We start from the raw sequence: 26,851 nt of genomic DNA, 5'->3' as shown, positions 1-26,851 counted from the left end.
CTCCCCAGGATCGAGCACGACAACACGGGGGGTCTGAACGCCAGCTGGTTCCTGGACCGGGTGGTGGTGACCGACATGAACCGGCCACATCTGCGCTTCTACTTCGCCTGCAACAACTGGCTGAGCCGGGAGGAGGGCGACAACCTGTTTGTGAGGGACCTGCTGGGCAGCATGAACCCCATGGACGTCCCGAAATGTAGGTCACAAACAAAGTGCACCGACACAGAGGGTCACAGAGGTTCAAAGGAAAATCTGAGGATTCAAATTCCAAATACCACATTGCAGGAAAACCTCTGGATTTGACTCAAGTTTGAAGAAAAACAGGTTCCTGCTGTTCTGACTGGGATTTGTTTTGGATAAAGCCTTCTCATGGAAACTTTAAAGCTGAGAGGTTTTTCTAATGGGGGAACCAGATCCTACAGGAGGCTAGGGGGAGGGGGACCCCTGTGTGTGATCAGGATAACTATATTTTCAAACCCTGAGGAAGAGAGATGATGAGACGAACAGAAAAGACAAAGTTATTTCTTAGGGAAAGTATTCAGCAAAACAAAGTCTATCAACACGACTTCTTTGAGATACTTGCTGTTCTGCACTTTGATCTTAATTTGAACCTGTATTTAACCAGATAGATAGATAGAATCACATACATGCACACAGCAGAGCACACACAGTGAAATTAGTCCTCTGCATTTAACCCATCCTAGTACTAGGAGCAGTGGGCAGCTATCGTGCAGCGCCCGGGTAGCAATGGGGAGGGGGGATTGGAGGTATCCGGTGCCTTGCTCAAGGGCACCACAGCAGGGCCCAGGAGGTGAACTGGGACCTCTCCAAGTAGCAGTCCACTTTCCATATTTCAATTCTGTTCGGGGACTTGAACCGGCGACCCTACGATTCCCAGTCCAAGCCCCTACTGACTGAGCCACTGCTGGACTCAGGAGAAGTCTCACTGAAATGTAAAATCTCTTTTAGATAAGAGCCCTGGCAAAGATAGGAAGAGAGCCTCTCTGTCAGTGAGAGGGACTGCAGAGGGACCAGCACCCTGAGGTTCAGCTAATATTGCAGCTGGTTTCAAGCAAACGGAGCAGCATAGTTTAACGCCCTTTATTCCAGCTTAGTACTGACTTCAGCCATGGTGAACTGTAAGGTGCTTTTGGTAAAAACGTCAGTTAAATGAAAGGTAACGTAATAGATATGACAGTCGAAAAGCTTTACTGCTTACTGAGTGCCAACGTCTCCTCAGAAAGGAATTGAAATGTTTTGTTAGAGTTATTTAGTACACATTTGAAACTATGTTAGAACCAGGTCTGTTTTTACATGTAGAAGTTTGATAGCCGACAGATCTGTTTCATTTTGTAATTTAGATCCATCGGAGTATAATCTTCAGCTGCAATCTGATCTAACATCTCAGAACCTGCAGCCAGTCGAGCAGAACAGTGTGAAGCCATGACACACACACACACACACACACACACACACACACACACACACACACACACACACACACACACACACACACAATTATTAATATTTAACTTGGAAACCATCTCAGTGAGGATTAGTAAATCATATCTGACACTAATTATGATGAGTCGGTGGAAAGATGATCCTGAAATATTCTTTTTCTACACTGTCAGCCTGTCTAGTGCATTGTTTACATTAATGTTTGTGTTTCCTGTTGTGCAGTAAATAAATACATAGTGAGTGTGTTCACCGCTGACATGAAGGGAAGTGGAACAGATGCTGACGTCTTCCTGAACATCTTTGGAGAGACTGGTGACACAGGTAGGACCAAAACTAAAGATGTACTTGTGTATTATTAATTCTGTAGATGTATTTACTATAATTTCAACCACATAATTTATAAAATGCTGAAAAAAGGGAAGACATTTTACTTTTTAAGTCTTAAATTTAAATTAAATTAATTTGTTTTTCATTAAAACATGAATAACACAGGTATTAAACATGAATAACACAGGTATTAAAACATGAATAACACAGGTATTAACACATGAATAACACAGGTATTAACACATGAATAACACAGGTATTAAAACATGAATAACACAGGTATTAAAACATGAATAACACAGGTATTAACACATGAATAACACAGGTATTAAAACATGAATAACACAGGTATTAAACATGAATAACACAGGTATTAAAACATGAATAACACAGGTATTAAAACATGAATAACACAGGTATTAAAACATGAATAACACAGGTATTAAAACATGAATAACACAGGTATTAAAACATGAATAACACAGGTATTAAAACATGAATAACACAGGTATTAAAACATGAATAACACAGGTATTAAAACATGAATAACACAGGTATTAAAACATGAATAACACAGGTATTAAAACATGAATAACACAGGTATTAAAACATGAATAACACAGGTATTAAAACATGAATAACACAGGTATTAAAACATGAATAACACAGGTATTAAAACATGAATAACACAGGTATTAAAACATGAATAACACAGGTATTAAACACATGAATAACACAGGTATTAAAACATGAATAACACAGGTATTAAACACATGAATAACACAGGTATTAAAACATGAATAACACAGGTATTAAAACATGAATAACACAGGTATTAAAACATGAATAACACAGGTATTAAAACATGAATAACACAGGTATTAAACATGAATAACACAGGTATTAAACATGAATAACACAGGTATTAAACATGAATAACACAGGTATTAAAACATGAATAACACAGGTATTAAACATGAATAACACAGGTATTAAAACATGAATAACACAGGTATTAAAACATGAATAACACAGGTATTAAAACATGAATAACACAGGTATTAAACATGAATAACACAGGTATTAAAACATGAATAACACAGGTATTAAAACATGAATAACACAGGTATTAAAACATGAATAACACAGGTATTAAACATGAATAACACAGGTATTAAAACATGAATAACACAGGTATTAAAACATGAATAACACAGGTATTAACACATGAATAACACAGGTATTAAAACATGAATAACACAGGTATTAAAACATGAATAACACAGGTATTAAAACATGAATAACACAGGTATTAAAACATGAATAACACAGGTATTAAAACATGAATAACACAGGTATTAACACATGAATAACACAGGTATTAAAACATGAATAACACAGGTATTAAAACATGAATAACACAGGTATTAACACATGAATAACACAGGTATTAAAACATGAATAACACAGGTATTAAAACATGAATAACACAGGTATTAAACACATGAATAACACAGGTATTAAACACATGAATAACACAGGTATTAAAACATGAATAACACAGGTATTAAAACATGAATAACACAGGTATTAAACATGAATAACACAGGTATTAAACACATGAATAACACAGGTATTAAAACATGAATAACACAGGTATTAACACATGAATAACACAGGTATTAAAACATGAATAACACAGGTATTAAAACATGAATAACACAGGTATTAAACACATGAATAACACAGGTATTAAAACATGAATAACACAGGTATTAAACACATGAATAACACAGGTATTAAAACATGAATAACACAGGTATTAAACACATGAATAACACAGGTATTAAAACATGAATAACACAGGTATTAAACACATGAATAACACAGGTATTAAAACATGAATAACACAGGTATTAAAACATGAATAACACAGGTATTAAAACATGAATAACACAGGTATTAAAACATGAATAACACAGGTATTAAACATGAATAACACAGGTATTAAACACATGAATAACACAGGTATTAAACACATGAATAACACAGGTATTAAAACATGAATAACACAGGTATTAAACATGAATAACACAGGTATTAAAACATGAATAACACAGGTATTAAACATGAATAACACAGGTATTAAACATGAATAACACAGGTATTAAAACATGAATAACACAGGTATTAAAACATGAATAACACAGGTATTAAAACATGAATAACACAGGTATTAAACATGAATAACACAGGTATTAAACACATGAATAACACAGGTATTAAACATGAATAACACAGGTATTAAAACATGAATAACACAGGTATTAAACATGAATAACACAGGTATTAAAACATGAATAACACAGGTATTAAAACATGAATAACACAGGTATTAAAACATGAATAACACAGGTATTAAAACATGAATAACACAGGTATTAAAACATGAATAACACAGGTATTAAAACATGAATAACACAGGTATTAAAACATGAATAACACAGGTATTAAAACATGAATAACACAGGTATTAAAACATGAATAACACAGGTATTAAAACATGAATAACACAGGTATTAAACACATGAATAACACAGGTATTAAAACATGAATAACACAGGTATTAAAACATGAATAACACAGGTATTAAAACATGAATAACACAGGTATTAAAACATGAATAACACAGGTATTAAACACATGAATAACACAGGTATTAAAACATGAATAACACAGGTATTAAAACATGAATAACACAGGTATTAAAACATGAATAACACAGGTATTAAAACATGAATAACACAGGTATTAAAACATGAATAACACAGGTATTAAAACATGAATAACACAGGTATTAAAACATGAATAACACAGGTATTAAAACATGAATAACACAGGTATTAAAACATGAATAACACAGGTATTAAAACATGAATAACACAGGTATTAAAACATGAATAACACAGGTATTAAAACATGAATAACACAGGTATTAAACACATGAATAACACAGGTATTAAAACATGAATAACACAGGTATTAAAACATGAATAACACAGGTATTAAACACATGAATAACACAGGTATTAAACATGAATAACACAGGTATTAAAACATGAATAACACAGGTATTAAAACATGAATAACACAGGTATTAAAACATGAATAACACAGGTATTAAAACATGAATAACACAGGTATTAAAACATGAATAACACAGGTATTAAACACATGAATAACACAGGTATTAAAACATGAATAACACAGGTATTAAAACATGAATAACACAGGTATTAAACACATGAATAACACAGGTATTAAACATGAATAACACAGGTATTAAAACATGAATAACACAGGTATTAAAACATGAATAACACAGGTATTAAACACATGAATAACACAGGTATTAAACATGAATAACACAGGTATTAAAACATGAATAACACAGGTATTAAAACATGAATAACACAGGTATTAAACATGAATAACACAGGTATTAAAACATGAATAACACAGGTATTAAAACATGAATAACACAGGTATTAAACACATGAATAACACAGGTATTAAACACATGAATAACACAGGTATTAAACATGAATAACACAGGTATTAAAACATGAATAACACAGGTATTAAACATGAATAACACAGGTATTAAAACATGAATAACACAGGTATTAAAACATGAATAACACAGGTATTAAAACATGAATAACACAGGTATTAAAACATGAATAACACAGGTATTAAAACATGAATAACACAGGTATTAAAACATGAATAACACAGGTATTAAACATGAATAACACAGGTATTAAAACATGAATAACACAGGTATTAAACATGAATAACACAGGTATTAAACATGAATAACACAGGTATTAAAACATGAATAACACAGGTATTAAAACATGAATAACACAGGTATTAAAACATGAATAACACAGGTATTAAACATGAATAACACAGGTATTAAACACAGGAATAACACAGGTATTAAAACATGAATAACACAGGTATTAACACATGAATAACACAGGTATTAAACACAGGAATAACACAGGTATTAAAACATGAATAACACAGGTATTAAACACATGAATAACACAGGTATTAAAACATGAATAACACAGGTATTAAAACATGAATAACACAGGTATTAAACACATGAATAACACAGGTATTAAAACATGAATAACACAGGTATTAAAACATGAATAACACAGGTATTAAAACATGAATAAAGGTTACACTGCAATGTGAGATAAGAGTTCAATTTACAGCAGCGGCAAAAAGAAACGTTTTCAGCCTGGATTTAAAAGTAGTAGTCCATTAATCCATTTTCATTTCCCTTTTAGACACAAGAGACTCTTATTATTCACCACCAACAGTGCTGACACTGATAGGTTCATTTCTACTGCTATTACTGCAGCTGCATCCTCACTGTGATCTCACTGTTGTTACCACATGCTGTGTTTATTACAAAAGGAGAGAGACGACTGGACAGCGACAAAGACAACTTTGAGCGCGGCTCGGAGGACAAGTTTACGATAGAGGCTCCAAACCTGGGCCGGCTGAGGAAGATCACCATCGGACACAACAACAGAGGCTCCTCAGCAGGATGGTTTCTAGATAAGGCAGGTTCCACACACACACACGCACACGCACACATTATCTCTGTATAAAAACACTCCTGACTGCTTCATGTCTCCCTCCAGGTTTCTATTGATGACATGGGGAATAAAGAGGTGTACGAGTTCCCGGTTAATCGCTGGTTTGCCATGGATGAGTGTGATGGAAAAATACAGAGGGATGTTTTGGTGGGATCCGTGCAGCCAATGGGTGAGAAGTGTTGACCAAATAACTACACACGTCCAAGCAAACACCAAGAACACACTATAAATGTTCAAAAAAGAGCAAATCAGATGCATTTATCAGAGTTTCTTAATTCAGGCTGCTAGCACAGCATTAGGAACCCAAAATAATCAGATTTTGAGAGACATTTTAGACCTTATTTAATATATAGTTCCAGGCTTCATCTCATTCTGTTGGCATTCATCCATAAATGGGCCTTTCTTTAGGAATCGTCTACAACGTGCAAGTGATGACCGGAGACGTGCGGGGCGCCGGCACCAACTCTAAGATCCACATGGTCATGCACGGCTCTAAGGGCATAAAGAACAGCGGAAAGGTTTTCCTGGAGGGCGGAGCGTTCGAGCGCGGCCTCATCGACATCTTCAACGTGGAGATCTGTGAGCTGATCAGCCCGCTCAGCAGGGTCACCATCGGGCACGATAACGGGGCGGTGGGGGCGGGATGGTACTGTGAGAAGGTACTAACACCTTTATATATGATAGCAGAGTGATTGTGAAAGTGTTGTTTGACCCACCGAGCACCTGTACCCCCTCCAGGTGGTGATTTACTGTCCATTCACCGGCGTCGAGCAGACGTTTCCGTGCGGGATGTGGCTGGATGAGGACGAGGGGGACGGGCTGATCGAGAGGGAGCTGTACGAGATGGTCTCTCTCCGGCAGAAAAAACTGAAAAGTGGGTCGATTTATTCAAAGATCTCAAAACAACATTTCATTGAGCTTTTTTCTTCTGATTTAAAAGCATTTCGATTTATGGGAAACCAGATGACCCCACGTTACTATCATTTCTGCTCCTCTTCTCCTCAGAGTACCCGTGGTCGCTGTGGATCTGGACCTCGGATGTGAAGGGGGCCGGGACAGACGCTCAGGTGTTTCTGCAGATCTACGGAGAGAACGGCAAATCGGATGAGGTCAAACTGGAAAACAACTCGGACAGTTTTGAGCAGGGCCAGCTGGACAAATTCATTGTAAGAAAAAACACACACAATATATATTTACCATATCAGCAATTACACAAACACACAAGAACTGCTCTTTTTTTCTGCTGTTTCTGATCCCTGTAGGTGGAAATGCCGGACATTGGAAAGCTGCAGAAGCTGCGCATCTGGCATGAAAAGAGAAACCCATTCGCTGGATGGCATTTAGCAAAGGTAGGACCCTGATCTGTAAACTGTTATGACCCTGTGTCCTACACAATTAAATTCACAGGAACGCATTTTTTCTCTTTGATTAGAGTTTCAGTTTTAAAACCAAGGTTAATATTATAAATCCGGAACAAAACATTATAAAAACGCAGCGAAACTACCCTTTAATGTATAGTTCAGGCTTAAAATGAGTATATTACTGAAGTTTCCTTTTGGTTTCACACAGACATTACATCTCCTTGACAATGCAGTTTGTTGTATGGGGAACATGTTGTTTTTAGCTCTAAAGTCGGTGGCATTATGTCATGTCTAAGCACTAAATGAGAAACTGAATTAGAGTTTAATCTTGCACGATTGGAAGGAGTGTTTGTGTCAAAGAGGCTGCAATGCACATGGTTTAACAGGAACACAAATCTAACCTTTCCTCAGTTACACGCTGAAAAACGCTTGTAATCCAGAGTATACGTTACCAGGAAGTATCTTCTCTCTGTCTCTTTGGAAAGTGCATCCTATGTCAGTGTCTTCATTTGTCTGAGATGAAGCCATGTGTTTTATGGCTGTCCCTTTCTGCAGGTCACGTTGCTGAAGACCCTGACGATGGAGAAGTACTCCTTTGAATGCGGCCGCTGGCTGGACATCAACGAGGACGACAACGAGATCGTCAGAGAGCTAACAGCGACCGGGGCGTTCACCGAGGAGCCGCTGCCCTGTACGAGACAAAGCTACGATCAAACTCTCTCCGTCTTTATGGGATGTAATGTGACTCCTTCTCTGTCTGTGTGTTCCAGTGATTAAGTATCGTGTGACTATCTGCACCGGGAACGTCAGCGGCAGTGGCACCGACGCCAGCGTCTTCCTCAACGTCATCGGAGACCTCGGTGACACCGGGGAGCGCCTCATGTTCATGAGCAAAAACAACGTCAACAAATTTGAAAAGGGCAATGTAAATACATCCTTCATAAACACAGAATATATGCATGTTGTCTGGGGCATTCACTAAATCTGTTGTCTCTCGTCGTCCCTCAGCACGATGAGTTCCTCATTGAGTCGGTGACGTTGGGCCAGGTGCGACGAGTGCGTGTCGGCCATGACGGTCGTGGGGGAGGTTGTGGTTGGTTCCTGGATAAGGTGATGGTCCGAGAGGAGGGACAGCCCGAGAGTGTGGCCATCGAGTTCCCCTGTTTCAGGCAAGGCAAAAGTACTTTGTGCACAATATGTGTTTCATTTTTTAGGGGTTTCTTAATCAAAATTGTCACAAAAAGACCAATTTTGGTGGGTAAAGTAGAGGAGTTTTTCATTGCAGTCAGCTTGTCCCACTTAGGATTTATTTCAGAGTACAGGTTGAGGAAGTTTTAACCAGGAGACAAATCATCCAAAGATTCATCTCCTCCTCTCAAACGAACAAACACCATAATAACAACCCATTAAAGACCCTGAATAAAATGGATTTCAAGTTTATAAAATGGTTGTCCTAATGTTTGCTTAAGATCTGAAAACATAGGGCTAAAGACCTTCAAGATCTGAAGAAGGAATTGTAAAAAATGTGGCTTAAAGCTGAGGATATAGATAGCTAATGGTAACATCTGGCAGAAAACACTGATGCACGCCCCAAGGGGATACAATCCATTACAGAAAACAAATGACTGGGGTTGTATTCAGTAAAATAGGATTTGTCTGGGGAAACATTTGGGATAATGTAGTCGAGTCATTTTTGACATGGAATAGTTCTAGTCGTTTGATCGAACTCTTGGCAGGAAAGCACATGTGTTTCTTCATTATTATTTAGTCACTAAATCAGCAAAACACCCCAGAAATCTGGACAAAATTCCCCTGAAAGGTTTGTAGGTCGGCCATGCATTAGGCCAGTGCTTCTCCAGTGTCCTGTGTTACAGTCGTTAGTCGGCTGATGGATTAGTTTGACATTACTAATCGGCCCTAAATGCACAGTGGTCAGCCAGCTCTGTCCAGTAACTGGAGCCAAACCGCATGGTGGAGGTGCCGGGTTACATTTGGAAAGAGCCTCTTCCTGTCCGTCTGTCCGTCCGGTTAAAAGGGAAAGCTCTGGATGCACAACAATGCAAACAGCTGTTTAAATGTCTGTCTGTCTTCTCCAGTCAGAATCATCATGCAACAATCACTACTTAGTCTAAGGTGAGTTTATTTATAAAGCACATTTTCAGACACAAAGGCAACTCAAGGTGCTTTACATCAACACTAACACACACTAGTTAAGAGAGTAAACCACAGAGAAAGACAATAAATAAACACAGTGGGATAACATAAAGACTATTCATGAAAGAGAGCGATGATGCTGCAGGAAGTTAAAAATACATTAACCTCGACTTAATCAGGTTTTTCTGGAAGTTTGTTCCAGATGTGCGGCGCGTAAAAACTAAAAGCAGCTTCAGCGTGTTTGCTTCTGACCCGGGGAACAACGAGTAAGATCTGAGGCCTCTGGGAGGCTCGTGACATATATGGGGTCTCAAACCATTCAGTAAAGTTTCTCATGTTTTTTTGTATGTTTTGGACTCTAGGTACTCTAGTAATCTAAGCCTACCTAACATAAAGTTTAAACTTCGACCCGGCAATTGTTACCATGCTCAGCTCCAGCTAATGTATTGGAATGTTTCTCTCTCACCTTTGCTCATTGTATTGCTTGTTTGAACTGAAACACTTCCAAGTTTATGGATGAATAACAGTTTATTGTCTTTAATATTCAGAGAGGACTTATCTCTACTGCGTAACATTTCTCTGTCTCTGTTTGTGTCTCTTCAGGTGGTTGGACCGAAATGAAGACGATGGACAGATCGTCCGTGAGTTGAGCCCCGCTGGAGATGGCCTGCGTCTCTTCAGTGAGCAGAAACTACACTTTAACCCTCTTAGACTGAAGATTTATTTACTGTTCATGGTCTTATTACTTTTTAGACATTCATGTGACTTTACTGCAGCAAACATATTCTCAGAGCTTCATTTCAGTTCCTTTTAATCACAAACAGATTCAATTAATGACAAGAACCATCATCGAAATATGTGGAATTGCACACTTGGATATGCTATCTGAATCTTGAGAATCTGTTCACCTGTACACTAACCAAATTCATTCCCATCCGTGCATTCCTCCCCAGATGTCAGCTACCACATATCCATAAAGACGGGCAGTGTGAACGGAGCCAGCTCGGACTCCCGGGTGTTTGTGAAGCTCTACGGGGAGAAAGGAGACACCAACAAGATGCTGCTGGCAGTGTCCGACAACGACCTGAGCAACTACTACGAGACGGGACAAACGGACATCTTCACCATCGACACCTTTGACATCGGACAGGTAAGAGAAAGGGGTTTATGATTCAGAGATTAACCTCTTAGAACGCCTTTATTGTTTCTACCTGGAGCTGATTTGTCCCCAGACCCAGGGATTAAAACCCACAGAGACATTGAATGAAGTTGTTTCAAATTAAACAAAATTAGAGTTTCTCCAACGATGTTTGGCTTCCACTTGTGTTTGCATAGCTTCATTACATGTATTGCAAAAATGTGACCTAAACATTGATAAAAAGTCTATTTATGAAGCGGATGAATGCTCTAAGGGGATATGACGCTATGACAGGAGAGCAGATTAAACGCACCATTACCTTGATTGCATATTTTCCTGGAAAACAATCGGATAACGTATGTATGACTCAGAGCTTTAATGAGCATTTGATTTATCCCTCTGTGCAGATCAACCGTCTCCTGATTGGTCACACTAACGAGGGCCTGCGGGCCGGCTGGTTCCTGGACAGCGTGCAGATCTCTGTCCCGGTTCACGGGAAGCAGTACATGTTCCCGAGCCACCGCTGGCTCTGCAAGGACGAGGCTGACGGGAAAGTGGAGGTGGAGATCTACCCCAGTGAGACCCTGGACATCGAACCATGTAAATAACAGCATTGTTGCATCACTAGGGAAACATTTTTTAGGAAGAGTGGGAGGTTTGTTTATCTTGGAAGTCCTAAAGCTCCTATAATTGATCCATATTAAAAGTTGTAGCCAAAACACTGACTCTAAGACCCTTATCGACAGAAACATCCCAATAAACCCATTAAAACCACAGCCATTCCAGCATTCAACTGTTGAAAAAATGCATTTAAACTACACTTTAATTGTGTAGTTTTGAACTATTTTCCATCTAATTGAGGCACATTTTCATGTTTGCACTATTGTCAAAACCCATGTTTGTTCTTGGTTTCTTGCACAACAATTTAAAATGCATCAAAAGCAAAGTTGTTGCTTCTCTTTGACGTATCCCAGAATGCTTCTCCTAGCATTTTCTAGATTTTTGGGGGTTTTCTGTACATTAAAAACAACAGAAATAATATAAACCAGTTGGCATTTAAAGGACATTCAAAATGATTTGATTTTAGGAAGCTTTAAACTTGATTAATACTGATGTTGATTATTAAATGTAACTTTGTTTAAGTGGAAAATATCAATAAATATAGCAGTTTATTGAAGGGGACATATTTTCCTTTTAAGGTCATAAAATCTCCCTAGCATTCTGCCTTTTTGTTTCTCCTTAAAGAGGCATTCAAAATAAATCTATCTATAAATATTTGTTGCTTATAGTCAGCGCTGCACTTGGTCAAAAATAATTGTGAAAAATAATATTGACATACTAGCTTTTGTGGGATGCACACAAATTAAAAGTCATTTATAGTCAGAGTTAATCCTTTAAGCACAGAAGCAGCATTATGATAATCGTTCCTCCTGTATATTTACATGACGCCCTTCTCTTTCAGTGATCAACTATGAGGTAACGATGGTCACGGGAGACCTGCGAGCCGCCGGCACGAATGCAAACGTCTTCTGTCAGATCTACGGAGACGAAGGAAAAACAGAGGTTCTCTCTCTCAAGAGCCGCTCCAACAACTTCGAACGAGGCACCACGGAGATCTTCAGGGTCTGTGGGAAACCGGCGTCTTGTTATGATAATGAATGTGAGGTATATTACTTCCTGCTTTGACTGTTGTTTCATTCTTTAAAACCAGATTGAGGCTCTGGATGTCGGTAAGATCTACAAGATCCGCATCTACCACGACGGCAAGGGCATCGGAGACGGGTGGTTCCTGGAGACGGTGGACATCAAGCGGCTGACGATGGCCATGGTGCAGGTGGAGGTGAAGAAGGAGGTGAAGAAAGACAAGAAGAAGGACAAGAAGAAGAAGAAGAAGGAGGAAGAGGACGAGGTGGAGATCATCGAGCAGCTGCAGGAAGTGGTGGAGACTTTCACGTTCCCCTGTAACCGCTGGCTGGCCCGGGACGAGGAGGACGGGGAGATCGTGGTGGAGCTGCTGACGGAGGAGAATGAAGACCTGGAGGGTGAGCTTTATCCCTGTAAACCCTTTGTCTTATCCTGTAATGAAGCCAGGAGATTCAAGACTTGTCTGACTGTGGTTCCTCTCAGTGAACTCGTACGAGGTCCACGTGTTCACGGGGACGATGTTCGGGGCCGGGACTGACGCCAATGTTTACGTCAACGTTTACGGAGAGACGGGAGACACCGGGGAGCGGCGGCTCAGGAAGGGAAACAACCTCAACAAGTTTGAGAAAGGACAGGTGAGATCTGCTCCTGGTGCTCTGACATTTTGGGAAAGATGCTTCTTTACTTTCTTGCAGAGAGTTGGATCAGAAGATTCAAACACATCTAATGTCTGTTTGTGAAATGTAAGATTAAAGCCAACAGTTTCACAGTTGCTTTGCTTCTCTTTGTAGTCGTTTTATCTCTTTTTATAGTCATTTTCTAACTTTCTTTTTGCGATTTTGATCATTTTTGCAGGACTTTATATCTTATCTTTTCTCTTTAGTTGTGGTTTTGCCCCTAATTGTAGCTATTTGTCTTTTTGTGTATCTTGTTGCCTTTTTTGTGTTGTTCTGTCCCTTTTTCTACTTAATTTGTGCATTTTTCCAATTGTTTTGTGTCTCTCTGTAGTAGATTAGATAGTAGTTTGCATGATTTCCCAGTCCATGCATTTCTCTTCAGGTGACATATTGTAGGTGAAGGACTCTTTGGGCCCCTGGTTCTGGACCCGATAGGCCTGATCAGTTATTAATCCCTGCAAAGCCTTCCTTCCCTGTTCATTAATGTATGTATATGTGCTGTGTGTCTTGATTGAATCATTGATAGTGTTATCTGCATACTGTACCCTCTATTGTGAGACAGATGTCAGGTCAGTCTTGCAGTTTAAATACAGATCAAATGAATAAGTGATGAGGCTCTACTGTACCGTTAAACTGAGACCTGTGACATTTCTTGACCCTTTGCCTCTGGCTCTGTTCGTTTGTGTTCCCCAGGAGGATATTTTCAACATCACAGCCGTGGACTTAGGGGTCCTGAAGAAGCTGAGGATCCGACACGACAACAGCCAGGCCAGCGCCGGGTGGTTCCTGGACAGAGTGGAGATAGTAGACAACAAAGATGACACCACGTGAGTCATAATAACGTTAATAAACACAGATATGGCCCTTTAATTCTGATCTGTAGCTCTATCTTTACACAAATCCCTCAAATATTTAATCATTTAATCACAAAAAATAGATATTTAGTCATTTATTTAAGATATAAGTGATTATTTACACCATTCTGAGTCATTATACACACCAAATCGATGATACAGGTGTCACAAAACAGAAAACAGGAGGAACCTTTGCACATAAAGAGTCTGCAGAGCTCCACCGTGTGGCAAGAAATGGTACATATTCTGGTTTGGGATTAATCTAGATGGTATTTTTCCAGGACAAAGGAACATTTGACAGTCCTAAAAACATACTATTATATTGATTCTATTCAGGCTGCACAGAATATATTCAATATTCATCTCATATGTTGTGTTTCAGGTACTTTTTCCCCTGTAAACGCTGGCTGGCTATCGATGAGGATGACGGGCAGCTTGCCAGAGAGCTGGTTCCTGTGGACGAGGCCTTCATGAGGAAAGGAGATGATGATGATGAGGAAGATTCTGAAACCACGCTCGGTCTGGAGCAGAAAGGTGAGAGAAACATTATGACTAAACTGAGGAAGAGAGGATGAGTGATAAAGACGCAACGGGACCTCGGAAGAAAGCTTTTTAACCGAATAATAGGAATAGAAAATATAAGAGTTGAGAGTTTGATTTCAGAACATGTCTTCTTTCACACTAGTGGAAGGAAAACATCCAAAATACACATTAAGGTATATTTTCGGTCTGTACATTTCTCCTAAATTCACCAAAAGTATGCTTTAGATAACGCCTGTTTTACCTGGAGATTTCGAGGTCATATTTATTCATTACATGTCTTGTTTCACATTAAATATCACTAAAGGTAAATATACACGAGTTATTTTTCAGCCAGAAATCTAGACTTCTGAAGCACTTACATTTTCCAGTCCCATTCCTATGTATATTAGGAATGTTTTTACCGCCAGCTTTCTTCATAGATCGTTTAAAGCCTGATTTAAATCACATTTAATCCTAAAAACATGAGCATTTCTTCTGGCTTCAACAATACTTTCTGGCAAATTTCAGAACATTTTTGAGACGGAAAAAATAACGATCTTAATGTAGAATAAACATTAGGGATATTTAATGGGGATTTATATTAGTTAATTGTCAAACCTCTTCCCGTTTGGTGTCTTGCTTCAATTTATTCCACTTTCTTGTTTTTACAGCCATGTCAACAACTTACACCATGAGGATAAAAACTGGAGACAAAAAATACGCCGGGACCGACGCTAACGTCTTCATGATCCTGTACGGCACCAAGGACGACACGGGTAACACTTCACACTTTAACACTGAGTTTATATCTGTGTTCAGTCATATTCAAAAGATGTAATACCTCTCTCCACAGGGACAATCAACCTGAAGGCCTCAAAGACTCATAAGAATAAGTTTGAGCGAGGGATGATCGACGAGTTCATCGTGGAGGCCGTGGACATCGGACCGCTGAAGAAGCTGCGCGTCGGACACGACAACCGAGGTACAGGAGGACACACTCATCCATGTGTCACGCAAAGTATTGGATAGCAGGATTAAATGTCCAAGGCAGACATGAACACACACTTTTTTGCACATGCACACACAAATAAACAAGCACACACTCCTCTACGTTGCTCTCAAGCAGACACACTTAGACCAACTGGTGTTAGGAAAAGACAACAACATAGGATCAAAAGTAAAGCCGTAAGAGCAACACATTTAAAGTGTTTGAGAAGTAATACTAACACTAGTGTCTGGACTAGTATTATAATAAGTAAGGAGCATTTTAAATCCTTTGATCTGTTTTGTTTTTATCATTTTATTTTGTTTCATACGGCAAAAGAAAGTGAGATAATGTGAGTAAAATAACTAAGCTAGAATACAATATATTGTATGATTAGTGTTACCTACAATTCAAAATAATGATGAAATGCAAGGTATTGAACCATAACGATGAGATCATGTCCTTATATTTTGTGCTTTTCAGGTGGAGGGTCAGCGGGCTGGTTCCTAGACTGGGTGGAGATCGACGCTCCGTCTCTGGGACAGAAACTGCGCTTCCCCTGCGGTCGCTGGTTGGATAAAGGAGAGGACGACGGCGCCATCAACAGGGACCTGTTCCCCAACGCTCTGCAGACGGAGCTCTACACACCCTGTAAGTAATCCCTGCATCACTGGTTCCCAATGCTAAAACTTCAGAGGGGTTTAAGAGGCTTTCCTTACTTTAAAGGGGTGTGAAATAACCTTTAAAACAAATATGCAGACGGTTTCTATCTCAGGATTTCATTCTCTTCTACAAGGAATACCAATCTAAATGATAGTCTTAGAAGTTTAGATTTTCATATAGGAATAACTTGAGGAAGATCTGCAAACGAGCTCTGTTAAAAGAGCCTTCCCTCTCTATCTTCCTTTATTTTCCAGTTGTTCCTTATGAGATTAAAACCTTCACCAGTGACGTGTTCGCGGCCGGTACGGATGCCGACGTCTTCATCGTCCTGTACGGGCGAGACGCAGTGTGTACGCAGCAGAAGTCTCTGTGTGTCAACAAGAGGGAGAGGATCATGTACTTTGAGAGGGGGGCAGAGGACATGTTCATTGTTGAGGTACGATGATGAAGTCATACAGAGAAGTAAACCAGTTTTTATTGTAGTGAATATTTACTACAGTGTTGATCTAGTGATGTTTCCCCGCAGCTGGAAGACGTCGGGGATGTTATTGAGAAGATCAGAATCGGACACGATAACCGCGGGGTGAACCCGGGCTGGCATCTGGACCGAGTGGAGATCAGACGTCTGCTCAGGAAGGGGAAGGTACTCTTTACTTTAGTACTGCAAAATGAAAGTACTCATCATAAGTCAAAGACCGGCGTTTAAAGAGTAACTAATAATGTGAAAGTGTAATGTTGGGTACTTTAATCTAAAAACAAAATGTGAGATATGGAAAATCTCTGTTAGGAAGCTGTCAAATACATGAAATGAAGTGCAGTAAACAGTGTACAATACTTAGAATAATAACAGATATATATATATATGCAAATATTGTTCTTAAAGTATTAATACCACTGCATCTGGAGAGTAACGAGTAACTAAAGTTATCAAGTAAATGCAGTAAAAAGGACAGGATTTGCCTCGGAATCGAAGTGGAGAAGAAGTACAAAGAAGGTTTGAATGCAGATAAGTTACACGTGCATCATTTTGCTGGTTTTGGTTTAAGTATTTGAAGTTTAACGGTTAATAAACATCTCCAATATCTGTTGTAGACGATTTTTATTTGCCAACGTCTCACTACTAACACCTACTGGAGACACACACACACTTTGTTTGGTCAGCAGGTGGAGATGTTCTCCTCACAGAGACATGACCAGCACTGAGTCTTCATTCCTTCTTCTTCTTTAAACCCACAGATTAAATAATAATACACATGTTTTCCTCCTTCTCTCTCTCTCTCTCTTCAGGGTTCAGAGACGGTCATCTTCCCATGTGAGATGTGGCTCGCCAAATCTGAGGATGATGGAGAAACGGTGCGAGAGCTCGTCCCCTCGGACATCATCACGGAGAAACTTTCTCGAGACGGGAACCTGAAAGTCACCGAGGTGGAGGTGGAGGACGCCCTGGAGAGTATGTGGAAACACACAAGGAAACATGCAGAAATATGTGCAGGACTTCTGCTTTCTAATCTTTGAATCTCAGTGGAGTCAAACGTGATTGAAAACTGCTTTCCTTTCTTTCATTTTTTCCAATTGCATCTCCTCAGCTCACACATACAAGGTGTCGGTGATGACGGGCGATGTGTACGGCGGGGGGACGGACGCCAATGTCTTCCTCACAATTTACGGAGACCTGGGAGACACCGGGGAGAGGAAGCTCAGCAAGTCGGAGACAAACGGCAACAAGTTTGAACGAGGATCCGTAAGGAAGCACTTGTTTGTTGTCTAACGGAGTAAAGATAGACATAATCATGACAGAATTGGCAGCTTTTTAAAAGAGAACTGACTTATCTCTGTAGGTGGATAAGTTCACCATCGAGGCCGTGGACCTCGGGCAGGTTTTCAGGATAAAGATCCGCCATGATAACAGCATGATGAGCGCAGACTGGTACCTGGACCAGGTGGAGGTGTTTGACGAGGACACGGAGGAGGTGTTCCTCTTCCTGTGTGAACGCTGGCTGTCCAGGAAGAGGGAGGACCGACGCATCGAGAGGGTCTTCTATGTGAAGGTAGCAGGAAAGACTTAATGGCTTAAAGTCATGTGTGTACTAGACGAGTACTTACCCAACATCCCAACATGCTGCAGGTTTAGGTGCATTGGAAAATTACATTTGTACAAGACTATTATTCTTCAGCCACTCTAGAAAAACATTGATTATAAAAGCACTTAAATGCAGTATACAAACTAAAAATGACTGGGAAGACATGCACAGGCACAGAAGGGTCAGCATCAGCATGTTTGTGTGCATCACTGTGGTTCTGTTGTTTCAGGGTTATGAAGGAGTGCGAGAGAGTCTGAACAGGAAGAAGAAGAACTCAGCGCTGACGGTGAAGAGCGTCGACAGCAACATGAACAAAAAGAGCAAAAAGAAGAAGGAGGAAGAAGTCGAGCTCCCAAGTAAGAAACATATTCAGTCTTAGACCTACCTGTGTATATATACATATATATATACACAGGTAGTTTGTATTATATTTAGTATAATCAAAGAAAACTGTTCTATCCAGGTCATATTTACCATTTTAGTTCATGTATTCATGCCAGTATGTTTTCTTTATCTAGCTGTGATTGTAAGAGTTAAATTTGGACAAAGTAAGAAAGTCTCTCCAAGTCTTACTGACTGCACAACTGCTGCATTGAACGGAAAAATGTGTCTACTTTTTTCCGGAGAATATTGTCATGTTTTTACAGGATTTTTGGGTAATTTCAGTGTCTTTTGTTAACAGCTTAAATGACATTCATGCTGTTTTGTAATCTTCTCGCCTTCATCATGTAAAAAAAGGTGTTGACAAACATATTTAGATTTAATGATAAAATGAAACCCGTAACGATTGAGTCCGTGCTGTGCTCCTCTGCGCAGTCATCCCGTACCACATCACCGTCTGCACCGGGCTGGAGCGAGACGCCAGCACCACCAGCCGGGCGTTTGTGATCATCGTGGGGACGAACCACACCCAGACGGAGAGGCTGTGGCTGGACCTGCCCGACGAGAGGAGGGGCTTCGAGGCCGGATCGCTGGAGAGCTTCCGGTCATACGGGTCGGACGTGGGGGAGATCAAGAAGGTCGAGGTGAGGGAAGGGAGGAGGAAGCCTTTAGGGATGCTCAGATCATTTTCTTGAGTATAAGAGTGTGTGTGTGTGTGGTGTGCAGCTCGGGCATGACGGGGCGACACCAGAGAGCTGCTGGCTGGTGGATGAGCTGTCGGTTGCTGTGCCAACCAAAGGGGTCAAATATATCTTCGCCTGCAAGTGCTGGCTGGCCAAAGATCGAGGGGACGGGCTGACCTCTCGAGTATTCAACGTGCTGGACGCAGAGGCCATCTCCATCTGCCAGCAGGTACGCTACAATGAAATACAAAGGGCTCGTAATTTATTCATTACCTCTCAAATAGCATCCAAAGTTTTATATGTTCTTGTCAGATTATTTACGAGTTGACGGTGGTGACGGGAGACGTGCAGAACGCAGGAACCGACACTCTGATCTTCATGTCCGTGTTCGGAGCCAACGGCACCACCGAGGAGATGCTGCTGCTGAAGAACGAGGACAGGTAGTCAAAGAGAAGATAGACACACACACTGCTTCAGGATGCTGCAGGTGATAAGCGCTGTGCTGTTCGTGTCCAGGTTTGAGCGCGGCCAGGAGGACACGTTCAACATGGAGATTGATGACATCGCTCCCCTGAGGAAGATGAGGCTCCGTATCGACGGGTCAGGAAGCAGACCTGACTGGTTTCTCGATAAGGTCAGCTCACTTTAAAGGGGAAACTACAATGATTTTACACAAAGAATTAGAGGTCTTGGTGAAGCCTTTTGTTAAAATGACTCAGAATACTAAGCAGGAACCTGCCCAACACGTTTGGGGGCCGAGAGCATCTGTTAATGAGATGATACAGCACCAGGTCCTACATGTAATACAATGTGAATCTACCACAGGGATGCAAAACGTCTGCTAAGGGATGCAAACCGACCGAGAAAAGACACAAAAAGCTAACATAGTTATGCAAAACATCCAAGAAGGCCAAAAAACAACCAAGAACTGACATGGAGACTCCGGATAGTTTCAAAACGTCTACTTACAAAAGAATAACCACAACAAAAAAACCAAGATGTGGCACAAACGTCAACAAAGAGATTAAAAATCAACCAAAGCTGGAATAAAACAAACAAAAAGAGACGTCAAAAGATCAAAAAGTCATTAAACTACCCGAAAAATAAGGAGTAACACGTTTGTCAGACCTCTGTAGCCCTCTGTAAATCCCTGCTTGATGCTATGGTTCAGTTGCATTATGGGTAATGGATGCACCAGGTATTGACAGGGTAGAAACACTGCATAGGATAAGACAGAAATCAGAGACGGTAATAACAGTCATATATTAGAGTGGGCTAAAGTCTCCACAATAAGCTGTTCGTGCCCGTCTCACAGGTCTCCTTTAATCTTGTCAGAGATCTTAGTGATGAAGAGGAGACGGGTCGAGAGAGAGAGCATGAAACCAGGAGAATAGAGAGAGAGAGAGAGAGAGAGAGAGCATGAAACCAGGAGAATAGAGAGAGAGAGAGAGAAGAGAGAGAGAGCATGAAACCAGGGGACTAAGAGAGAGAGAGAGAGAGAGCTGTTTCAAACAATAGAGAGCAATCACAGTTTGTTTTCTATACTGGCACTGTAGTCATCAATGTATTATACACACACACCACACAAAAAACCACACGCACACAAACACACACACACACACACACACACACACACACTACCATCTATCCTGCCTGCAGGTGAATGGTCAATGATTCATCCACACACAGTCACACACACACACACACACACATGCACACACACAGCAGGGAATTCTGGGTTGAGCAAAATGACAACTGTATTCACCATGCAGTGGGTCCAGCAGCATCACACACACACACACAACACACACACAACACACACACACACACACACATCAACACACACACACACACACACACACACACACACACACACACACACACACACACACACACACTCACCACCCACACACACTAATGAGCACTGCATGTTTTTGTGTATCCACTTTTTTTGAGAATATTAACTTCTTGTAGCGGGAACCATTGCAATGCTAACTTCCAGCTGTGCCTCCTGAATGACGTCATCCCTGCAGCTTTCTCCATTTGTACCCAAAGTGCTTTTGTCTTTGGCTGACCCTGTGAGGACAGCCTCACTGCACACCTCCAGATCCAGCCTGATGCCTCAGCAGCAGAGCTCTGATGGAACAGAACACACGTCCTCTCTGCTAAAGGTGTTGTGCCTGCAGAGCAGCCCGGCCGCCAGGAACAATACGCAGCGCTGTCCCTCCCGTGCCTGGGACTCTCCAGCTGGGAACGTCTCCTTGATTCGACCCTGCACAGAGTGTGTATAGCATCACAAGCAGATGTGCTGCCTGTATGGACTGCTGGGTGTGGGTAGTGAAATGGACCCAACAGGGAAAATAGATATGCAGAGAGGAGAGAGAACACCTCTCTCTGAGGAAATGTTTCCAGCATTAGTGATCAGACATCCTGGGAGGGGCAGGGTTTGTGTTCGTACTACACATTAGTTTCCATAATAGAATCTATAGATTCATCTCATAATAATCTCCTTGATCTTCTGGAGCTGCAACAATTACGCCACTTGTCAATTAGTTGATAGACACAAAAAAGAATGGACACTTTTGTTCATATTTGGTTCAATTTGAAGTCATTTTTATTAAAGAATGGGTGAATAATGTTGTTTTCTGCCTCAAATGTTGAGATTCCCTGCATGTCTGTGTTTTATATCATAAACTGATTTTTTGGGGGGGGGTTTATTCATAAAGCAACACATTTATAAAAAAAAATGTGGACCAAACAATCAATTATTCAATTAGCAGACAGTCTGAGGCGTGAAAATTGAACTCTAGTTTTGGAGTTTTGCTTTATTTCTGTCTGTCTCAGGTTCACTGTAGTGCTAATTAGAAAATGTTTACATGCTAAAGTTACACGGAAAAGTTGTTGATACTTCATACTTCACACTGTGAGCAGGTTAGCTTTTAGTTTCAGGGTTAAATGAGTCTAAATCCAGGAGGGTTGGTGTAGAAAATTCATCATTGGACCAAAAATAGCTCTTTTTTAATAGCTTTGTACTGATTGGATATTTTCATTATTCCCAAAAAGCTGACATTATTACAATTATTTCATAATATTAACTACAACCTTTAATTCTAGGTTGTGCATTCATAGATACTGTTTTATACCCACGGTTCTGCAGGAAGTCTTCTTTTACATTTTGACACTGGATCCTTGAAGATGTTGAATGTACTTAAAGGAAAGTGCGACATCGTATTTAAAAACCTCTCTATGTTCCTGCAGGTGATCATGCGTAACCTGACCACAGAGGAGGTTTCTGTGTTCACCTACGAGGACTGGCTCTCCAGGACTCACGGACCCAAGAGGACCATGATCTGTGAGATGGCTGCTGTGGTGGACGAGGAGATGATGGTGGAGCCGACCACCTACATAGTCCAGGTCAAAACTAGCGACACTGCAGGTACGTCCTCCACACACACAGCTATAGAGTGTACGTTTCCAACATGAGTGCATGGACGTTAAGGTAAAAGCTTTCATGTATTTCTGTGCTTACTTTTTAAGACACAGATCCAATAATTAATTGAGCTTCATTATAGCAGAAGGAGGCATGCTTCTCTTATAATGAGGCTCCATAAAGACACCAGCGACAGATAGGGCTCAGAAACAGAGAAAAGATAGAGGCTTGTTCCAGTTTTTTAGGCTAAAGGTGTCAACAATTACGACTGCAGATAATCAAAACCTTTTGAGGAGTTTTGAATCAAAAAGCAGAGGAACTGGAGTTTAAACACAGGTGAGGAGGTCCACTCATTAGACAGACCGACAGTATCCATCCCTTTCATCTCGGGGTCAGCGTCAAGTCTCGCTCAGAAATCTTCTTTCATCAGTAGCGTCCTCCAGCTCCTCCTGGGGGTCCCTGAATGCATCACATGTCATGAGGAGAGATTTGATCTGTCAGCCGTCACCTCTCCATCGATTCCCTTCAGAATAACACACTGCAGGAGCTTAAAGAGCACAGGGAACACAGTGGAGTCCATTTGCACAAGCACAGGTCAAATGAGGATAAAGAATGATGTAACATATATGAACTCTGCAAAGTGTCAGTGTGGGAATTTTTGGGAGCTAAAAGGTACTCGACAAACTGCACAGACCCTCATGCATTCATTACGTCGCTCATCCTCATTTGACCGGTCCTTGTGCAGAGGGTTTCTGTTTTCCAGGAGGAAATATAGAGGGAATAATTCATGTTTGACTCCTAACGTGTTAATGAAAGGAAGTCCTCTCCAGACCCTCGGCTCTGCTGCCCCTCTTTCTTCACGCAGCATTTCTGCTGATCAAAACCATAGTCTGAGCCCACTTCAAAGACGGCTCCCTCTGCCCTCATCTGCTACTGGGAGCTAGAAGCAAGCCCTGCTGCACCTCCATTGAGCAATAATGAGCCCGGCACACACACACACACACGTACACACACACACACACACACACACACACACACACACACACAGTCATTACATAGTCGATACTGTGCATGGATTAATGGTCTCCTTTGGGATCATGATCTGCCTGTAAAGTGTGTAGAGATTTAAAGGTTTAATATTCCCTGTATATTACAGCTAAATGTTGCTTGCACTTATATTCCTCATTAAAGCTGCAAAAATATCAGGTTTTATTAATGAAAATGACAAAAAGCTGCAGCCTGAGTGAGGTTCCCTGCCCTCCATACGTTCACTTAGTGTCTGACTCACTGTGAGGAAATGATAAGGCACAGGAGGAGCTGTCTTAGTCACACAGGTGGTTTTATCTGATGCTCATTTTACTCTTTGCATAGCCGGTCGTTGGCTGTCCTCAGGGCTCTGCAGTCTCAGTATTTATCCAAGAAATCCCTGCTTTAGTTGAGACGAATTTGATTTCAATGGAAGTGCAAGCGCTTTGAATGCATTTCTTTGTAGTGAAGATGAAGCCAGTAATGAGAATAATATACAACAATAGGACCAGAAATCTGGTAAAGAAACAAGGTGTCCAGTAAACCTTCATTTCTGTGGGGGGTAAAATCATTCTGCAAAATGCATTTATAGCAACAGGTAAAGGTGATGATAAAAGCTTTGAGAGTGTGGACATGTGAGTTTGAATAGCCTAAAAAAAGTGCTTCCCTCTCAAAGAGCCATATGAACCTGTGTGTCCTCCCGTCTCCTCAGGGGCCGGCACCGATGCCAACGTATGGATCGTGATTTTCGGGGAGAACGGAGACACCGGCACGCTGGCTCTGAAGGAGTGCAGCAAGTCCAACAAGTTCGAGCGCAAACAGGTCGACACGTTCCGCTTCTCAGACATCCTGAGCCTCGGAGAGCTCTCCAAAGTCCGAGTGTGGCACGACAACTCGGGTCAGCGCTCTCAGAGAAACACCAAAGAAATAACAACGTTTCTCATATATTCTGTTCGTTATTGACCGTCTTCTCGTGGTCCCATTCCTGCAGGTCCTTCTGCCGGATGGCACCTGGACTACATCGATGTGAAGGACGAGATCATGGACAAGACATTCCGCTTCCCGTGTGACCGCTGGCTCGCCAAGAACGACGACGACGGGCAGATCATGAGGGAGCTGGCGTGCGCTAACAACGACTACCTGGACCTCAACGAGAAGACCAGTAAGGAGTCACTTTGTTAATGGATTTCATCAAAATCTCAAGGATTATTGCTCCTGTGCTAATGCATCTTTATGTTTGGTGTATATTCCTCTCTTTCCAAAGAGTACGAAATCTGCATCACAACCGGAGAAACTGAAACCAAAGAAAACGCCTGGATCGTACTTGAGGGGAAGAAGGGCCGATCAAAGGAATTCGTGATGGAGAACTCGTCCAAGAAGAAGAGGTTCCTGAGGTACGATTACAAGAAACAGCTTAAAGAAACGAGCCTTCTCTCCTTCCCTGATAATCCCACCAGAAACAACACGTGCTTTCTCCCTTTTTCTCCCTTTTTTCAGGGGAAATGTGGACCGGTTTGACTTTTCCTCCAAGAACCTGGGCGACATCGCTGGGATCTGCCTCGGTCACACTCCCAAAGATGGGAAGAAAGTGAAGGGGGAGGTTTTCTGGCATGTGGAGGAGGTCGTGGTCACTGAGAGGGAACTGGGAAACAAGTGAGACACCCTCACAGATCCACATCCACACAAACACTCCTACTTTTTACATCGACCTGAATTAGATCTGCAGCACAGCTCAGAATAAGTCAGTCTGAAAGCGGATACATCGTTCAGCGAGGGTCTTTTTATTAGTATTTATCATGCAAGTAATCACAGATACAGTTGGACAGAGACAGCATATACCTTCCCCATGTCTCTGATTTAACGGAGCGTCACCTGTGTGATCTCTGTGCCAATCAAATGCCTTTATTGTCCTAGGGGTAATAAAGCTTTCATTAATTGAATACTACCTCCACTTGTTGCTCCTCTGAATCCTCCCCTCAGGTACATCTTTACCTGCAACGGCCTGATCCCTCTGTCGCCAAAGAGAGACGACTTCCTGACCTTCGAGTGCACCAAGACCATTGAGAGCTTCGCCAGTAAAGCCCGCAGCCTGGTGCCCGTCAAGTACGAGATCATCGTCATCACGGGCGACGAGAAGGGAGCCGGGACGGACGCCAACGTCTTCATCACCATCTACGGCGTGAACGGAGACTCGGGTCGCCGGCAGCTGCGGCAGAAGTTCAGGAATCTGTTCGAGCGCGAGCAGACGGACCGCTTCCTGCTGGAGATGCTGGACATGGGGGAGCTGCAGAAGGTCCGCATGGAGCACGATAACTCGGGCCTGAGCCCCGGCTGGCTGCTGGACCGCGTGGAGGTCACCAACACGGCCAACGGCGTCACCACCATCTTCCTCTGCGGGAAGTGGCTGGACCTGCAGCGGGCCGACAAGCAGATCGCCAGGGTGCTCTACCCCAAATACTAGAAACATATTGATTTATACAAACTGTTTTAAAGTACAGACCAAAGAGATTCTGCTCGGGTAAGTTTTATATCTCAGGAACTTTTTTAAGGTTAGATATTGGGAGTAAAGCCTGCTATGAAGTACTGTGACAAGCTGTTCTGAATGTGCCATCGTTTTTTAAAGTCTCATGTCAGGGACGGTTTGTTCAGTTTGTTATCATTTGTAAGATATTAAACTCTTTTGCAATACTCTAAACATCTGTTTGACTCGTATGGAAGCTGACTCATCAATATTTCTGTAATAACTTTGGGTCTTCAACGTGTTTCAGAGCCCAGGACCCTG

The 26,851-nt window shown here is 41.3% G+C and overlaps 1 protein-coding gene across 1 annotated transcript in view; it reads left to right on the top strand.

Moving 5' to 3' along the window:
- LOC134868736 (lipoxygenase homology domain-containing protein 1-like) overlaps positions 1-26,672 on the top strand; it is a 34,326-nt gene extending 7,654 nt beyond the window's left edge. The window contains exons 6-43 of the mRNA XM_063890039.1: positions 9-196; positions 1,684-1,782; positions 6,286-6,434; positions 6,516-6,639; positions 6,879-7,129; positions 7,209-7,344; positions 7,476-7,636; positions 7,733-7,819; positions 8,387-8,522; positions 8,602-8,756; positions 8,840-9,000; positions 10,589-10,665; positions 10,939-11,135; positions 11,531-11,723; positions 12,586-12,746; positions 12,835-13,165; positions 13,251-13,402; positions 14,138-14,271; positions 14,681-14,832; positions 15,492-15,596; positions 15,674-15,802; positions 16,295-16,456; positions 16,723-16,904; positions 16,995-17,111; positions 17,756-17,918; positions 18,055-18,209; positions 18,307-18,516; positions 18,779-18,905; positions 19,366-19,574; positions 19,657-19,842; positions 19,926-20,053; positions 20,130-20,247; positions 22,872-23,049; positions 24,782-24,967; positions 25,061-25,231; positions 25,334-25,463; positions 25,567-25,722; positions 26,050-26,672. Coding sequence (XP_063746109.1) covers positions 9-196; positions 1,684-1,782; positions 6,286-6,434; positions 6,516-6,639; positions 6,879-7,129; positions 7,209-7,344; positions 7,476-7,636; positions 7,733-7,819; positions 8,387-8,522; positions 8,602-8,756; positions 8,840-9,000; positions 10,589-10,665; positions 10,939-11,135; positions 11,531-11,723; positions 12,586-12,746; positions 12,835-13,165; positions 13,251-13,402; positions 14,138-14,271; positions 14,681-14,832; positions 15,492-15,596; positions 15,674-15,802; positions 16,295-16,456; positions 16,723-16,904; positions 16,995-17,111; positions 17,756-17,918; positions 18,055-18,209; positions 18,307-18,516; positions 18,779-18,905; positions 19,366-19,574; positions 19,657-19,842; positions 19,926-20,053; positions 20,130-20,247; positions 22,872-23,049; positions 24,782-24,967; positions 25,061-25,231; positions 25,334-25,463; positions 25,567-25,722; positions 26,050-26,530 — 6,337 coding nt within the window. The 3' untranslated portion in view covers positions 26,531-26,672. The remainder of the gene's footprint in view (positions 1-8; positions 197-1,683; positions 1,783-6,285; positions 6,435-6,515; positions 6,640-6,878; positions 7,130-7,208; positions 7,345-7,475; positions 7,637-7,732; positions 7,820-8,386; positions 8,523-8,601; positions 8,757-8,839; positions 9,001-10,588; positions 10,666-10,938; positions 11,136-11,530; positions 11,724-12,585; positions 12,747-12,834; positions 13,166-13,250; positions 13,403-14,137; positions 14,272-14,680; positions 14,833-15,491; positions 15,597-15,673; positions 15,803-16,294; positions 16,457-16,722; positions 16,905-16,994; positions 17,112-17,755; positions 17,919-18,054; positions 18,210-18,306; positions 18,517-18,778; positions 18,906-19,365; positions 19,575-19,656; positions 19,843-19,925; positions 20,054-20,129; positions 20,248-22,871; positions 23,050-24,781; positions 24,968-25,060; positions 25,232-25,333; positions 25,464-25,566; positions 25,723-26,049) is intronic.
- Positions 26,673-26,851: the final 179 nt, after the last annotated feature.

Source organism: Eleginops maclovinus, chromosome 8, assembly GCF_036324505.1.
Source record: "Eleginops maclovinus isolate JMC-PN-2008 ecotype Puerto Natales chromosome 8, JC_Emac_rtc_rv5, whole genome shotgun sequence".
Lineage (NCBI taxonomy): Eukaryota > Metazoa > Chordata > Actinopteri > Perciformes > Eleginopidae > Eleginops > Eleginops maclovinus.
The sequence above is the reverse complement of the archived record's forward strand: the minus strand, read 5'-3'. Positions and strand labels throughout refer to the sequence as shown.